General features: G+C 38.1%; 2 protein-coding genes across 2 annotated transcripts; both read left to right on the plus strand.

The window, feature by feature from the left end:
• Positions 1-2,178: 2,178 nt before the first annotated feature.
• LOC103466225 (C-factor) lies at positions 2,179-6,564 on the plus strand. Its single transcript, XM_008411669.2, has 6 exons — positions 2,179-2,438; positions 2,635-2,686; positions 3,389-3,576; positions 5,175-5,339; positions 5,715-5,825; positions 6,072-6,564. The coding sequence occupies exons 1-6, from the start codon at positions 2,286-2,288 to the stop codon at positions 6,183-6,185; spliced, it is 783 nt and encodes a 260-aa protein (XP_008409891.1). The 5' UTR covers positions 2,179-2,285; the 3' UTR covers positions 6,186-6,564.
• A 1,354-nt stretch (positions 6,565-7,918) lies between these two features.
• Positions 7,919-15,691, plus strand: lcat (lecithin-cholesterol acyltransferase). The gene is made up of 7 exons (XM_008411670.2): positions 7,919-8,200; positions 10,553-10,709; positions 10,894-11,009; positions 11,125-11,220; positions 11,429-11,653; positions 11,813-12,008; positions 14,927-15,691. Exons 1-7 carry the CDS (start codon positions 8,050-8,052, stop codon positions 15,288-15,290), a joined length of 1,305 nt encoding a protein of 434 aa, XP_008409892.1. The 5' UTR covers positions 7,919-8,049; the 3' UTR covers positions 15,291-15,691.
• The last annotated feature ends 644 nt before the right edge of the window (positions 15,692-16,335 follow it).

A 16,335-nucleotide genomic window follows, 5' to 3' on the forward strand; every position in this document is an offset into this window, starting at 1 on the left:
AGAGTTTCTGATTTTAGAGTCAAGATGGGAGTTTCTCACAACAGAGATATGTAGTACATTGAGTTTAAATTTGGTAAAGGTAAAAAGAAAGTCTGCCCTCTTCTATTGCACAGAATTCAACTTTGGTGATGGAGAAGCCGGTCTACTGAGTTAACTCTTCTCAGAGTCACTTGTTGCTGCTCAGAGATCCAGGGAAATCTGCTGTCTGTGCTGCTCCCTACATTATTTCTTAGCATAGTAAAATGCTAGATGAGAATTTGTGGATTTGTTTAATAATTATTGATTGAGAAGTATTTCTGTTGCAGAAATCTGGCTTCAAATCCTCTTCGATTACTCTTAAGCATGGAAATTATTAAGTAAGCAAATTTGGTGGATTGAGCACTAAGACATCCCAAACTGTGAGAGAGACAGTTCATTCCTTGATTTCTTCTCAAATAAAGTATTTAATTATGTTTTTACTTGCCTCTGTAAAATTTCTCTGCAGCTGTTCAGCTTTTGACCAGATCCTCCAAAAGCCTCCATGTTCCAGCATAACTGATCGCTCTTCACCGGCTCCCTGTTCAATACAAATTACAGTTTAAGGTTTTTTTGGGGGGAGGGGGGATTTTTGCACCTTTGAAGCACCTTTATCAATTTCTGAGTCTCTCTGGCTGTATGTCACCACAACCCTGAGGCTGACTGATTCGTGGGCTGTTATCTATTCCTAAATAAAGGCTGAATACCACAATAAAACCTTTGAAACTGAACTTGGTTTTTTTCATCTACTTCATGTGGACTCGATGGTGCTGCTAAAAAAGCAATTGAAGATTTGTAAGTGCTATCTAAACTACATTTTCTTACTTATCCTACAGTTTTAGATATGTTTTCGGCTGCTAATTTAATTTTGCACAAACATTTCCACTTTGGCATCATGTTTGTCTGATGAATAAGTGTTTTTTTCTTGCTATTCTGATTCCAAATCAGAATCATATTTATTGGCCACGCTGTGTGCACAAACAAGGAATTTGACAAAATTAGACTAAAGATTTATAGGTATATGGATCAGATTCTTGTGTCCACTGCTAAATATGGTGAAAGACCTATGATGTTGTGGGGGTGATCACTGAAGCAAGCGTCAATGAGGACTAGAGAAATTGTTCAGAGAACAAGATCTCTCTCGAAATCCTCATATAAACAGTTCAGAGGACACATCTTATGCTCTTATGTCTTCCAGGTGAAGTTCCAGCACAGGCTGGCTTGTTTCAGTGCTAGTGTGAAAATAAGGATATGAACAATAATGGTTTTAGTCTTTAGTGTAAACCATTAAGCAACAAAATAAATAAATATCGGTAACCTTCCACTTTATATTGGCTCCTAACCATTCTCCTTTTAACTTTAACCTCAAAAGTTGGTTACCCTGGTAGAACAGCTGTGCTTCTGCTTATTTCAAACATTTTGCTCATGATTGATGGTTGTTGAGGACCCTAATGGCATCAGAACAGTATCAGACACATGATCTGTAAACTGATGGATTTAATTACAGAAAAAAATACACTAAATTAGCTAAGAGCATAGGCACCAACATGGGAACAATACTGGGAGGCATGAGACTAATTCTTCTTTGTAACCTCATAGATGAAAGAAACCAGAAAACTTAAAGGAGGGAAGGGATATTATGTAAAATAGACTATTTTGAGCTTGATATCATGTTGTAATGTTATCCATTGATCAAGAACATACCTGAAATGTTACTTTGATTCTTTCATGCATGTAAACTGCAGGACACTGACCCTCGAGGCCTTGATTTGAGAACCCATGATCTAGTTTGAAGAATAAGCAGCTCTTGAGGATTGGACTTGGGCACCCCTGCAGTACAATATTGTACTGAATACAATACAGTACAATTATACTGCTAGAGAAGCAGGGCTAAAAAATTTGAAAATTAAGAAATAACTTCAAATACAAGACCCAAAACACAGAATTTAGACAAAAAGTAACCACAAAAACCAGAGAATCTGTAAATTTAGTTTTCTTCTGAGCTCAAATATACTTGCCTTTGATTTAAGGAATAATGTTTTCCGACCGTCAAAGTTGTATTTCAAGATATTGTTCCCTGAACCTCTGTTGGGAGGTTTCCGCCATGCAAAACATCTGATTGGACAAGTTTCAGTGGTACCACCCCGCCCCCTACTGGTAATATATGGGTACTGCAGGGATCGGATTAAAGAGCATTGCTAGAAATATCCGGAAGGAAAGCTAGCGCTAATAGACAACAGTGTGTGAAACAGAGGTAATATAACATAACGATGAGTGGGGCTGTGAATTTTAGAAACTGTGGCTCTGTGCTGATAACAGGAGCAAACCGCGGACTCGGGCTGCAGATGGTCGAAAGTTTGGCGAGTGGAGGTTTCTCACCGGGGAAAATTATAGCCACGACAAGAAACCTCACCGGTGCGCAGGTATTCTGACTCCTTAAAATATAGTCCCTTATGATTCCCTGCTTTAATTCTCTCATTCATAAAATGACAATATAATTTGGAGTCATGACGAGTTCTCAAGGATCGCAGAAAAAAAAAATTAGCTTGACAAACGGTCAGCCAGATGTCGTTGACTTCCTTGAGAAGTGAGTGACTTCATGTTTGTTCTGACTTACAGAAACTTCAGGAACTGGCCCAGAAATACTCCAACGTCCACATTGTAACTTTGGGTAAGAGAAAAGAAATRATGTTGAAACGTGACATGATTAAATAGAGAAATCTTAACATTGCATAAAACTGTGATAAGATTTATAAAAAATAAARAAGTCAAATGAGACAAAATATAAACGCAGCGTTGTGCCTAAAGTGTAATATTACAAATGAGACATGAGGGGAAAAAAACAGAGTGACGCAACAGTATGCAAAATATCTTACCTAGTGAAAACATCCAAACATACAACATAGCTATTTCATTTGTGTCTATTTTTTGGATTTTCCAGATTTGAGTTTGAAGATTTACTRCTTTGTTTATTTGTTTCTTTCTTTCTTTTTTGCCCTTTATTCAGCAGTAGCTGGAAGGAAAATGGAGAAGACAGTAAGGAGATAGAAAATAACTCTCATGAAATGAACGTCCTCCAGATGGAAAGCAAAATGAACAGAATAATTCACCAAACGATAAAAAAAGTGTTGATAAAATAAGGCTAAAACTGAAAGTCTTTCAGCTTATCTGTCCGTTAGACTATCTGTTTTTCTTTATTCAGCAGTAGCTGGAAGGAAAAGGGAAAAGGCGTCAATACATTAATTCATCCATTAACCTACCTGTTCATCAATCCACCCATCGAAATTTGAGTCTGGAATCATTGGATTTTGCACATGACAAGGATTTTGGTTTGTTTTGGGTCATTTGCTGTGTTTGTGTGTTTCTCATGTAGACGCAGTGAATCAGGAGAGCATAGAGAAATGTGCTGAGGAGGTTGGCCAGCTGGTGAAGGAAGAGGGCCTGAACTGCCTGATGAACAATGCAGGGATCAACGTGGTGGCCGACCTCCACTCTGTCACGGCAGAGAAAATGATGGAGAACTTCCRCACCAACGCCGTCGCTCCTCTGATGATAACGAAGGTGATTTGAAGCTTTCCAAAAATTCTGACGGCAAAAAATATTATATAAAGCGCTTTCAAAGAAGATCGCGCATCTGTTTTCCCAGTCGTAAGCGGGACACTGCGTGGGTCATTTCTGATTGTATAGGACACTAACACAACAATGACCTTGGTAAAGAAATTTTACTAAAATCCCAGAGCCCCGAGCTGTCTGCATGTCATAAATATTAATTAGGACTTTTGGTTGCGGTAAGCCTTAGAGGACGGGGCAGAGACGACAGAGCAGCACCCTGTGCAGTTGAAAATATGAGCACTAATCAGGGGCCTGCCAGCAGGACAGATTCTTGCTGACACAAAGTTTGAAGGACATTTTKTGTTTAAACTGCAAGGCCACAGTCCTGCATAAAGTCCCTCAGTAATTACTGGGAACAGTGACTCACGTCGAGTGGAGATCTGGTACTTGTTCTCTTGCTGAGGACTTTAAAACTTTATCCTTCTTTCTTGTAACAAGTAAGAGAAAGCTCTCTAACATTTGATGTTTGCAGCTTTATATTTTGTCTTTATCACAGCAAGTGTTCTGTTTTCATTTGAAGATCTGATAGTGTTTTTTCTCTCTCTCTCTCTCTCTCTCTCTCTCTCTCTCTCTCTCTCTCTCTCTCTCTCTCTCTCTGTCTTTCTCTCTCTCTCTCTCTCTTTCTCGGAAATATTCTCCCACTTAGAAAATAAATGATTAATCAGAAACAAACAGTTGGACACAACCTTTTAAAATGTGATATTTTGTGTTTCACATAATCAACACATTTGAAGCCAAGGGTGAAATAACTTCAAGGGGTATTTTTTTAGATGTTGTATCAMAAAGAAAACACAAAAMGCATTGTTTTGAGTCCTCATAAGTTATTAAGAGAGTCTTCTGTGTGTTATTCTACCAGCTTTGCACATGCAGACGATCAGCTTTGTTATGCAAAACTGCTCARGATCAGTAGATTTGCACTGAAGTGCGGTTCTACAGAGTTCTGACTCTAAGGTAGAAAATGTATCACACACTCTTTGGATATTTATTTGTAACACCTTCCATGTCGTGACCATGCAGAACTCACTCACAATGTCCCAACGAGTTGCATTGAATTCTGAGGTTGGAAACATTTAACATTTTTCAACAAATGTTAACATTTTCTGAAAATGTTAACACGGACTCAGATTTCCTACATGACTTTTTTTTTTTTTTTTTTTTGCTTTCTGGAAGTGAGGCCAGCTTAGACCTCTTTGTCTTTGACTAAATCAGCTGAAAGGTCTTGAGATTGTAACAATCAGATGCACAACACAGATGGTACCTTTTTAAAACTGTATTAACAATTATGATGTGTTTTCAGATATCTTACAAAAAATTAATGGAAACTTTCTGTTATTCTTATGCTGCCACCAGAGGGAAGCACCAACATAGTGTGTACATTTCAGATAGCKGCGTTGCTGCAGACTCTTGAAATTAAAAGAAAAAGAACTAAAAAATAAAGTAGCATCTGGCCATCAAACTGGTTGTGCTTATTGTACACTTGAATGTAAATGTCTGGTTTTGATTGTGATCCTGAACTACAAATGTTTTATTTTTTTGTCCTCTGTCAGGCATTCCTGCCTTTGTTACAGCGGGCTGCGAGCAGAGGAGCATCAAGAGCAATGGGGATCCAGAGAGCAGTCGTTATTAACGTGACGTCTCTGCTGGGTTCTGTGGAGCTTAACTGGGGTGAGGGAGCCAACACCGCCAGATGGTACCCTTACAGAACATCCAAGGTACTGAAACACTGGCACCATCATCATAATGGGAGCACTGACTGGGGCTACACATACATGCGGTTTCTTTTTCTTTTCGCACTTGTTTAAGTTRACGCAAATTTAGCACTTTGACTAGCTGGCTGTGAAGAGAAGCCTTTGGCGTGTTTGTGACCTAATTAACTGCATGTATATGAAAACACTTAAGATGGAGATTCCTCTGCTACACTGCGGCAAGATTCCCATGATTTACTTTTAAAAAGAAGGAAAGGCCCGTTTGGATTTGTTTTTGGTTTATACTGTCAAGATTTCTAGGTGTTCTGGTTAGAAAACGTGATGATATTTGATATACCTTGTACAGGTAAATTTCAAGTTACCTGCTGCTTGTCTCCTCAGAGTGCTCTGAACATGGTTAGTCGCTGTCTGGCCATAGACCTGGAGCCTGATGGGATCCTCTGCACGGCGATACATCCTGGCTGGGTTCGCACAGACATGGGAGGCTCTGAGGTAAGAACTTACTGTGGGTGACGTCTGTGCCCTGGCTTTTTTCTGGAAAGCTATTGAAAACAAAAGATCAAAATGAGATTCTACATTTGGAGTTAATTTGAAATGACATGAGAATATACCTGCCTGAAATCTGATGGCTGTGACGGCTTTATTTGGAGTGTGGAAGGTCGTTCTGCTAATTTTGAGGAGCTTTATGGTGACACGTGGTCTCTTTTTTTTTTTTTTTTTTGCTTTTATTTGTTGCAGGCGCCTCTGAGTCCCGAGGAGAGCGTTGCATCGGTTTTGTCTGTGATCGGTGGGCTGACTGAAAAGGACCACGGGTCATTTCTGAACTTTACGGGAGAGAAGTTGCCATGGTGACCTGTTGACCAGCATGTCAACAAGCAGGATGATTATAACAACATCAACCAAATTGTAACAACAGTGTGAATTTATCTTAATAAGTGTGCTCCAGAGGCAGCGAGTTGCCAGAAATCGCTTCTCGGCCGAGCCTACGACAGATTAGGTGGGAAGTCTGTCTCTAAGTTCCACTTTTGCTTCAACAAACCTTTGATTTATATAAACATATATGTTTATCTGATATAATTTGGTTGTCACTTCATGACCAAAAAGACTCAAATTCTTTTTAATCAACAAATGTGGAGGGCAGGGAAGCACTGCCCTACATAATCCTTTGTCAATGAAAGTGTTTATCAATTAATTGATTTATTCTTTAAGAAGATAAAATATTTTTCTCAAATTGTGGTCTGGGTCATTATTGAATTTGCTACTTTCTTTCTTTTTTTTTTTTTTCTTACTGCAAAGTCTCTTCAAACACCAAGAAAACTGACTGAATGCATGTTTTCTACACCGTCTGCATCGTAAAACAGCTATGAGGCCGTATGTTAAGAAGATCATTCAGCACGTGAATGTGTAGCATGTTTTCCAAGTTTATTGAGGTGTGAGGTAAATTCCAGAAAGAGACGCTGACAAGACACTGACCTTGTGCCCCACTTTAAACAAACAACATATGCAACATGTTATTGCCCTGCAGTAACCCCACATCGAAAGCTTTACTGTTCCATGCACTCGGATTGTGCAATTAGCAGATGCTAAAGTAGGTAGACGGTAGCAGGATGTGGTGCTATTTTTCTCAGCTGAAAATTTACTTGACGTCCAGGACTCTGTTAACACTTAAGAGATGCCTCGTCCTTCAGCTAGTCGTCAACTATATACATGTTTAAGGTGAACATTTCTTTGAGAATCATCTTTTTGGTGCTGAAATTCTATTTGCAAAACACTGTTGTCTTTCCTGTTTTTCGCAGATTTAAACAGAGGAATTGGATCATACAGCTAAAAATCATAGTGACTTTTTATTTATGAAGAGTTGAAACATCAGGCTGAAATACATAGTTTTAGAAAACTTGCCAAACAGAAATTTTATTTTTTTTTTAAAACTGCAAAGAAAAAAAATTGAACAAGTTTGGACAATTATCACACCATAAAGATAACAGGCAGTTTCCCAAAATAAAAATAAAATAATGGTTTCATTTCAGAACATATTTGAGGAGTAAAACAGCAGCTGGTCCTCAATTTTTCTGTAAAAGCCAACTTCCAAGATTCATTTCTGTAACTCGTGTCTTAATTCCTTCCGAAGCTGGATGTTACCATGACCGTGAAGGCAGCATCAGAAAGTTCAGGCCGTGCAGACTCATCCCAGCTGGAGGCCGAAGGGAAGCCGTTATAGTTAGAATCTGATGCAAATGTCTCACTTCACGATAGCTAGCCTGAGAAGTCCTGTTTTCACCAACCAGAACTTATATGAGCGCTTTTTAAGTTACCTTAGAGACTAGTATTTTACGGGGGATTTTTCTTACTCCTATTTTATTCATGCGATTCAAAGAATAAATGTTTGTTCTGCAGCGCTTTTTGTTAATCATTGACGTCCTGTTGTCTAAACAAAACACGCGTGATCGAGAAGAATCGATAGGACAGTACGCAGACAGTGCACGTTTTATTTGCCTCAGCCTGCATTAATCACTCCGTGTAAAAGTAGTTTAACACTTATCTTCAGTGTAAATCAGGCACGCACCATCGCTTATGGTTAAAAAAAAAAAAAAAAAAAAAAAAACAGCCGCCCCTCGAGTCGGTGTGAGTGTCCTCTCTCCGTATTTGTTGCGCCCTCGTCGTCTGCAGCTGCTCACAAAGCGCCGAGCGGGGCTGCCGCAGCTGCCCGACAGAGAAGATGGGGTCCGCGGGTCACATGTGCTGGGCGCTGCTCGCAGTTCTTCTGCTGGGGCTTCATCACTCCGCCGGCTTCTGGATCGTCAACGTCGTTTTCCCACCCAGCATTAAAACCAAAATACCGAGCAACAACACTTCGCCGCTCATCATAGGTAAGAGGAGAGTTCGCTTCGGGTCTTTTAAATGTATTCTTCACAGAACGCGATGGATGTTTGATGAACCTCTTCCCTACTCAAACTTTCTGATAAATTATCTGTGTGTGTGTGTGTGTGTGTGTGTGTGTGGGGGGGGTATGTAATCGACCAGGGCGCCTGATCTGACTGTATTCTAATATTTGCTACTCATACATTTTCAAACGTAACCATCACCTCCTGTAAGCATATTTCACATTTCAAAACTTGTGTTTTTATTTTAGATTTAAAGTCATAAACGGGAAAAAAAAGTTCATAATTTTGAAGTGGGCCACAAAACTGCTAAAACTTAATATTTCTCCTATAACTCTCTGGGAATCACCCAAAAGCGTCCATGTTGACACTGGAGAAGCTGCAGAGATTCACAGCTCTGGTGGAAGAGTAATAATTATTTTTGGTCAGTTCGACAGATCTACCCTTTATGGAAAAGTGGCAAGAAGAAAACTTTAAGAAGTCTTGTTTAAAGTGTGAAAGAAGTTTCTCTGATGAGAAGAAAACCAATGTATACCCTTTTTGCCTACATCCTAAATTCAATATGTGGTAGTGAAAATATATATAGTGCAACTCAGGAAAAAGAAAAGGCTTTAAGACAGAGGTTCAGTTGTCTAAGCATACATCCAGAGCTGCAAAGGAATGGCTTTCATCATAGAATGGTCCAGTCAAAGTCCAGACCTAAATTTAATCAAGACATGAAAATTGATGTTGCTAAGCACTCCATCTAATATGACTGATATTGTGACTTGTGGAAAACTCATAGTCATATGTTTGAAGTCTTGCAGCTGCACCTGTAGTGAAAGATAGTTTTTCAAAGTTTTGACCCAGATCAAATGTGGAAAAGTTAAATATTCCCTCCCAAGAAAGAGTTTTCCTCCTCGATGTTTTTCATATGTTTCTTTCTCAAGTTAAATGTAATTAAATTCTTAGATCAGTCATGATACCTACATGTTCAACGTAGACAGTCCTTTCATCAAGGTGATGTTTTCAGCATCAGAGTTTGATTAGCTCCTGTGGGATCCAACACAAGGATGCTAAAACATCTGGCTGTGGGAAACGGACTTCCTTATTTGGAGCATGACCAAATAAAGCCGAAGATACAAGGCAGATGGTAAATAAGAGTTACTCTTCAAGAGCTCAAAGAGCAGGTTTTTGTAAAAAAAAAAAAAAAACAAACAAAAAAAAAACAAGTTTGAATACTGGGAAAATGTCATGAGTCATCCATAATTTCTTTGTATTTTCCTTTCAAACAGACTGAATGTCCTGTAATCAGACCATTATGGGATGAATGTTCTTTAAACCGTTTAGCTCTGACTTGCATTTTTTAGGCATAAAGCCTCATACACCCAAGGGGTGACCCAGGTATTCAAGATTTGAGATTCAATTGTCACATAATATGATATGAAACAATACCAAAAATGAATCTTCAAGGTCCTCAATAAAAAAAGACTCGCAATAGACACAAGCTGGACATACCAAGCAACTTATTAAAGAAAAATCTATGATAAAATTCCAACTATTACCTGAAAACTAATTTTTTTGCCTCATTGATTGGCAAAATAAAGTGACGTGGTCTGAAAGATATTGGAAAAACGTGCCCATGTTTGATATTGCCTCGTGCTTCTTGTTGTTTTAAGTGGGCTTAACTACTCACCCACTGAAATCTATATCCAGTGTGGCCTTCAAGGGCAGTGAAAGTCCAACCAGCAGGCCAAGTATGATGCTGCTCAATAGAGATTTTGTGCATACGGATTTGATCTGTTTTGTGCTTTTTGTGTCACACCTAAATGTTTCAGACCCATCAAGCGTGTTTGAGCATCAGAGATAGCTTGAGTAAACTCAAAATGCAGTTTTCACTAACTTTGACTGAGCCACTCTAAAACCTTAATTTTTGGGGCATTCAGAGGTGAACTTGTTGGTGTACTTCAGATTATTGTTTTGCCTCTAAACCCGAGTATGCGTAAGACAAAGGTCACAAATTTATGACCGGATGTTCTCATTCCTCATTTTCTGGGAGAAGCCAGAGTTCATGCTTACATCAATTACTTCAAATTGTCCAAGTCCTGAAACAGCAAAGCACCCCACAGACCATTATACTATCAGATTTGACTGTGTTAGCTGTTCCTTTTCTGAATTGCTCTGCTAGTTTTACTCACTGCAGGTAAAAGCAGATCTGACAAGATCTGCATCTGACAATACAGCATGTAGCTTAGATAATGAAGATTCGTCGTGGCGGGTTCCACAGATGAAACATTTTGCTGCATTTGTTTATTATTAAACACAACGACTTCAAGCACGTGTATGATGTTTTCTGTTCAGTGCCTGGGAACTTGGGGAACCGACTCGAAGCCAAAATAGACAAATCAACGTTGGTTCACTGGTTCTGCTACAAGAAAACTGAAAACTGGTTTCCCCTGTGGATCGACCTCAACATGTTCATGCCAATAGGTGTGGACTGCTGGATAGATAACATCAGGTAACACGCTGTTTTAAGTTGTCCAACAACACCTGCATTCTGTTGGTGTCTCTCTTTTACTTTCAGATGAATACTTTGTTTTACTCTGAATCGATTGATATCCAGAATTTTAAAAATGAGCTATTTTTCAGTTATTTGATCAATTTATTTTGTCGCTCATGTTTTTTTGTTTTTCTCCCTTCAGACTTGTTTACAACAGGACAACACGACGCTCGTCCAACTCACCAGGGGTGCAAGTCAGAGTGCCGGGATTTGGGGAAACCTACTCCATAGAGTTTCTTGACTACAACAAACTGGCAGGTAAGACGACTGAACCGGGGTTAATTAAAAGTCTTTCTACTTCAACTCACTAAATTGAGCTTGGTTTTCGTGTGTTTGTATGCAAGTTACCAGAGTATGACTCTGTTCTTTCGAGGTTACTTTCATACTATGGTGGAACATTTGGTCAACGTCGGCTATGTCCGGAACGAGACGGTTCGTGGAGCGCCGTACGATTGGAGATTAGCACCAAGTAAGTGGGTGTCCTGTTAAAACACCTAATGTGGGCCAAGTTTGTCATCCATTGTTTTTTTTTTTATTGCAACTGTAATCACTAATTAATCGTTTATCTCAGTGCCTCTGCATCAACAGAGGGAGGAATTTCAGGTGGTGATTTTTGATACAACTGGATGTCTGATTTGACCCAGAAAGAACTCATCATCCCTCTCGTGTCTTCATAGATGAGAACGCAGCCTATTTGCTAAAGCTGCAGGAGCTGGTTGAGGAGATGTACAACCAGTACCAGAAACCAGTTTACCTACTGGGACACAGCATGGGCTCCCACTACGTCCTCTACTTCCTCAACCATCAGCCAAAGGCCTGGAACGACAAGTACATCAGGGGTTTTATTTCCCTTGCAGCTCCATGGGGGGGCGCTGTTAAAGCACTCAGAGTTTTGACCTCAGGTAAAGTTTAACTGGAACAGAACCTGCAGCAGATGATTAATGGATAATACCAGAAACTCGATCAGAAACTTGATTTTTTTTTTTATTTGGCACCAAGTCAAGATGTGCTGGTGAGTTTGTACCTTCTTGCTGTTCACTTTCTACTAAAACTCACTGCAGGTGAAAATGACGGCATCCCGATGATTTCCAACATCAAGATCCGCGAGGAGCAGAGGATGATGACCACTAATCCCTGGTTGCTGCCGTCAGAGGAGGTTTGGCCAGAGGACCATGTTTTCATCTCCACTCCAGCCTTCAACTACACCCATCGGGACTACAAGCGTCTTTTCACAGACATCAGCTTTGAGGATGGCTGGTAACTTAGAGCTTTTATGCTCTTTCTATAACTTCAAAATGATGCTTTTAAAACACTTTTATATAGATATTTAGTTCTCTCTCTGCACCAGCTTTATACAGTAAACATGTGAAAGAGGATGCTTTGGTCAGAACCTTTTCTCTTGCATGTAGATCTCAGTTTGTTGGCCCAGGTGAAAAAAAAGTATACTTTAGTATACTAAATTTTAACATACTTTAGTATACTTTTATTGATGTACTTAAACTGTACTATTTTGGAACAACTAATTTTGTGCTTAGTATACTTTAGTAGTATTTAAATAGTATTAAATTACAACTATTAGTATATTTTAGTATACTATATGTACTTTTTTGGAACAACTTCCAAGTGTACTTAAAGTATACTTTTTAAATATATTTCAGAGCTTTATTATATTTTGATATTATATTTTGAGTGTAATTCTGTCTCAGAATTATATTAAAAATATATTTTTTTATAAATATTTAATATACTTAATATATTTTAAATATACTATTAATATATTAGTAATGTATTTAAATTACACTTAATTTTTATTTTTGATTTAAAATTACATGGAAAGATTAATTACACAAGATGTTCAAGGTAATTCAAATATTTTGTTTTATTAGAAATTTTAAAATTGTCCAATTTTACTCAACTTTATGAACTTTATATATATTATCAGTTTTCACATCAAAAGTGAACACAATGAACATGAAAATTTAAGTGTGACAAAGTGAGGACCAATGACAGAACATTCCCGTTCACTGCACCTTACAGAAACCTACAAAAAAGAACAATAGAGCAATTAAACAGAGAAAGCATTTGTATTTAAAGAGAACAGAAAAATGGCAAATAAAAAAATAATACTTACAATTTTAAGACATTGTGGACTCGCCATGTATGTGACATCATCAGAACTGATGAAGATTGGGACCGGATGCCTGGGGTGGAAAAACATTTCTGGGTGTCTTCTTTGCCTGTTTATGTTAGAAGTAGAAAAAAATAGTCAGCAATGTCATAGAATCAGTTGATGTCGGCATCAACTATGAAGCTGTTTTAAGTGTGAACTTAAGGAGACAAACTACCTTAAAATCTTTCCATCCATGATCTGAACGCACTGATCCTTGTAGGATGGTGAGGGGGGCTGGTGGTGCCCATCTCCAGCAGCCATCAGATGATAGGCAGGGTTCACCCTGGACAGGTCACCAGTCCATCACTGGGCCCTGAAAGTCAACAATAAAAAAAAAAGTAAGATAAATGTTAGATTAACAAGAAGAGAAAAATTCTTTCCAGTTATCTTTAAATCAAATCGTGTTTATTAAGCACTTGGTGTTGGTAACACAGCAGTTTTTGTTGTTGAAAATGTAGCTAGCTCCTCATTGAAAAAACAAACTTACATCATGAAGACGATGTGAAGGTTCATCTTCAGAGCTGGTTGGTGATCTGGTGGAGTCAGAGCCTCTTCTGAGACAGGAAAGTTTTTAGGTTTTCTAACATCCGATTTTTCTGGCTTCCTCTTTCATCTTCATTTGCTTAGTTAGACTGCAAACATATGTTGAAGATAAAAATCATTGATGAATGAGTTAGAACAACCACCTCACAATATCAAAGTTTCTTTGTCTTATGGAGCTTAATTAAAACCAGGTTAGTTTATGAATTAAAGTATAAGTCGCCACAAATAACCTCCATGCAGTTATAACATGAAGCTGAATGATTGCTATAGTAATAATCATACAATAAAATTTATAAAATAATTATTTAAGAAACCAACGTAAGTTATATATCTTTACTGCACTTTTTATAATTAAATGAAGATAATTAATTAGCAAACTTGCCACCAGCTAGCAACACTTAGCAGCCTTCATCCCCCCGGGCTCCTTTTGTGACACACATTTCATTTCCATCGGTTGTTGTCCCGTTGTGTTGTCGTCTAACTCGGACTAGGACGTCACCAGCTTGAATTTACCAAAATTAGTAACTATTGTCAAGGCCCTCTCTACTTTTAAGGCAATATTATGCGAGTAAAAATGGCGAATTTGAACAGCGTCTGTTATCTTCCCTGCGTTCGTTTTTTTCTTCTCTTTGTGGCGTTTTTTAAATAAATGAAATGTGCAATACCGCCACCATCTGGTCTGGAGTATGAACTGGAGCTAATACCGTTGATTGTAAGGTTTTACATCACACATCTGAAAATTGATTGGGTACTTTCTTAAAAATTACATCATGATTATCCTTTTTTATTGTATGCAATCTTAATAAATAGTAAAATATTATTAAGGCATTTAAAAATTCATACATATTAATTCATATTTTGTTCACTTATAGTATATTTTTATTTAATATATTAAAAGTGCATTTTGGTACAATTATGTTTAAGTGTGTTTAAAGTACTAATTTCGAAATTGGTAGAAGTGTATTTTTAGTATACTTCAGATATACTTATAGGTAGTACACTTAATAATTAGTATACTTAAAGTGTACTTTCACAAATTTAAGTATGTTTGAAGTATACTAAAGTATACTTTTTTCACCTGGGGGTAAACTATTAAAATATTGAACTTGCTCACAAGATTTGAAGCATCTTTGTTGCATTCCTGAAAACTTTTCACATCTTAAGTAAATGGCTTTTGGCATTTGTCTAAGCTGAAATTAAATTCAAATGTGTTTTGACATGTTTGTTTTAGGGACACAGACTAGTTCAGCTTTGACTTTCTTAAGTTGTGGTGTTTCTGTGCCCCCTGCTGGTGAGGGAAGTTATATCATCCACCGAAGGGCTTTTTAGCAGCTTCAGTTTTCTGTAAAGCTAATTTGAAAACAACTACAGATGCTTTCAAATCAAAATCGTGTGGATTATGTAAGAATAAACAGCAAACATAACAATAATAATTAAATAGATCTTTTTTTTCTGATTGCAGGCACATGTGGGAGGACACCAAGAACCTCACCAGTGCTCTCCACCCGCCCGGCGTAGAGGTGTGGTGCATGTACGGCGTGGGGCTTCCGACGCCCGTAACCCATATTTACAACGAGGAGTTTCCCGACGGGGACCCGGTGGACTTTGTTTACGCTGACGGGGACGACACGGTGGACAGCTTCAGCATGGGCTTGTGCAAGCGCTGGGTGGGGCAGCAGGAGAAGCCCGTCCACGTGACGGAGTACAGGGGCCTGGCCCACCTAGACATGGTGTTCCATGAGAAAGTGCTCAATCAGATCCAGCAAATCCTGGAGGGTAAATCCGATGTGCCCAAAGAGGTCGATGTCCGGTCAGATGTTATATAGCAGACGTTACAGTGCTGTGTTTGGTGTAGCTGGATTCCCGTGTAAAAATAAGCATATTTGGTCACTATGTTCAGCTATAAATTGTTCTGGACTGAAGGAGTCTGACTCTGACCTTCTCATTTAAACTAAAGTGTTGGTTTATCTGTGCTCTGTTTATTCCCACATGTATAGGGTCAACTGTTTTAGATCAGCATCAAATCAGTGTTATTTTTAAAGCATGTGTTCCACAACTTGAAGGTAACAGCTGTTTTTGTAATGTATGTTTTCTGTAGGGTTTATATTTTTGTAGAGTTCAGAGATAAAGCGGAATAAATTTGAACAGTTTAGATATAACTTCTCTGAATATTGTCTGTTCTTCTAAACTATTGATGCTGTAAAAAATAAAAAATGGGATAATCATTTTATATCTAAAATTTACTTGTCTGCGATGTCTACAAACAGCTGGACTGATGAAACCGACAATGTGATACATTTTAAACTCTGATGATGACTGTTGGATGATCAGGATGCTGCCAGATAATCTATTGCTGGATTCACGATGCCACTACTTGTGCCCTCTGGTATCGATTTTTGACGTGCAATCATTGAAATACTGGATCAAATTACAGTGGATCTAAAAAAGTGTGCACATCCATGTAAAAATGCCTGAGTTTTGTTAAAAAATGATACCGTGATTATTTCAATGTGTTTTTCTATCTTTAATGTTACACGTAGCCCATATATTCAAATGAAACATCTCTATCTAGAGGAAACATCTGGCAATAACCTTGTTACAGACATGTGCACACCTTTAAATGAACATTTGGTTGAAGCACCTTTTAAATCAGTTTCAGAATCCAGTTTCCTTTAGTTCAATTTGATTAGCCTGAATTAAAATTCAACCCCGTAGCAAAACGTTTACTTTTACATATTTTAAGTAATGCCATAACGTTTAGAGAAGAATTAGAATAATGTCATTGTATATATACACTGCTCAAAAAAATAAAGGGAACACTTAAACAACACAATATAACTCCAAGTAAATCAAACTTCTGTGAAATCAAAC

This window comes from Poecilia reticulata, linkage group LG6 (genome assembly GCF_000633615.1).
Source record: "Poecilia reticulata strain Guanapo linkage group LG6, Guppy_female_1.0+MT, whole genome shotgun sequence".
Lineage (NCBI taxonomy): Eukaryota > Metazoa > Chordata > Actinopteri > Cyprinodontiformes > Poeciliidae > Poecilia > Poecilia reticulata.